Here is a 1,576-nt window from a genome sequence, read left to right as displayed (position 1 = left end):
GCATTCCACAATGTTACCAGGAAAGACATTCAACAAATAGTAAGAGAAAGACCATTTAATTCTAACATTGCTTCTTTCTTCAATTCTCATCAGGTCTCCCAACATCTTGGCTCATGAAAGATGTACAAACATCAAACCAAAAGAATAAAAGCTGCTGCTGGGAAGATGTGGCCTTCAAATCTCTCCAAGATCAGGCAATCTCTTAAAAATGTTTACCATAAATTTAATAACCAGCACCCAAATTCAACTAGAAATCCAACTCTAACTTCCTATGGTTGTGATCAAGATGACAGTACTGATGAAGAAATGAGTGTTATAGGAATGCTCCAAGATATTAAAACTGTCCAAATTGACCTCCTCAAGAAAATGACTGACATTGTCAGTGCAGTATCAAAATTCCAGGGAAAGATTGACTTTTATCAGAAGCAGATGGAGGTACTAGAAACCAGAACGAATGTTAATGAAGACAAACAATACACAATAACTAAAGATATCTTCGCAATGAAAGAAAACATTGATGCTTTAAAGAAGAAGGTAACAGAACTGGAAAACCAGAATTCTTCCAGCATACATTCTTCAGAATTTCTGGAAGGAGAAAAAGGTAAAGAGGTCATGGAATTACTTCACAAACTCATACAAGCACAAACTTTGAAGAACACGTTGGCTTCTACAGACTCTGAAATCTCTTCAGCAAAACCAGAGAAATTGCCTAGTTATTCTGATCCCACTGAGGAAAAAACAATTTCTCCCAAAATTAAAATTCTGAAGCAAAGTAACCAACAAAATGCATTAAGAAGCTTTAAAAAGGCAAACTCAAACATTTATATTTACCCAGATATTAGTACATGGATCAAGCTAACTTTTGTCCATGGAGGAAAGTGGAGATTTTTTCTCAGTGCTACCAGGTTAGAAGAGTTCATCCAGTGGCTTCTTTCTAGGCCAACCATCCCTCCTGAAGAACCACAGCACATAACCCAGAGATACTGTCCACTCACGGGGCCTATTGTGAGCTTGACCACAATCTGTCTCTCTGTTTTCAACTACATCTACTGTCTTTTTGGTTTTTTAAAGGAGGAAATAACTCGACTATAGAGTTATATTCTGCTTTGCTTGGCACAAAATAAATGTAACCGCTTGGCTGTAAGCACACACACATCTTTGTGGTTGCTGTAAACTCCTTGCTCACATTTCTATATGTCTACAGTAAGTTAAAGCATATCATCCCATTGAACAACTGTGGTGCCTTTTCTGTCAATGTTCTTGTTTTCTCACAGGCAAAATTCATGAGGCTCATCCAGTGCCCATTTCTTAGATAATGAAGCAAAAATAAAGAGGTCACCACCTAACTTAGTTAATGAACTCTAGCAATATAGTCTGATGCTGTTAAATTACAAAAGTTCATGGTAAATATACTACTTTAAGTTACTCCCAGTTAATAATTTTAAGTGGGGCTTTCTTTGGCAATTAGCTAAGAACAACCTAGTTTCAAGTGAGAAAAAAAGGTAGTGAGGCAGGTATAAAAGAAATTAAGGGAGAAATAGTATGAAAAGACACAATATTGCCTAGTACCAGTCTG

The 1,576-nt window shown here is 36.6% G+C and overlaps 1 protein-coding gene across 1 annotated transcript; it reads left to right on the top strand.

The window, feature by feature from the left end:
• Nucleotides 1-120: 120 nt before the first annotated feature.
• CCDC54 (coiled-coil domain containing 54) lies at nucleotides 121-1,092 on the top strand. The gene has a single exon (XM_006777780.1). The coding sequence runs from the start codon at nucleotides 121-123 to the stop codon at nucleotides 1,090-1,092; it is 972 nt and encodes a 323-aa protein (XP_006777843.1).
• Nucleotides 1,093-1,576: the final 484 nt, after the last annotated feature.

This window comes from Myotis davidii, unplaced genomic scaffold, assembly GCF_000327345.1.
Source record: "Myotis davidii unplaced genomic scaffold, ASM32734v1 C64216889, whole genome shotgun sequence".
Taxonomy (NCBI): Eukaryota; Metazoa; Chordata; class Mammalia; order Chiroptera; family Vespertilionidae; genus Myotis; species Myotis davidii.
The sequence above is the reverse complement of the archived record's forward strand: the minus strand, read 5'-3'. Positions and strand labels throughout refer to the sequence as shown.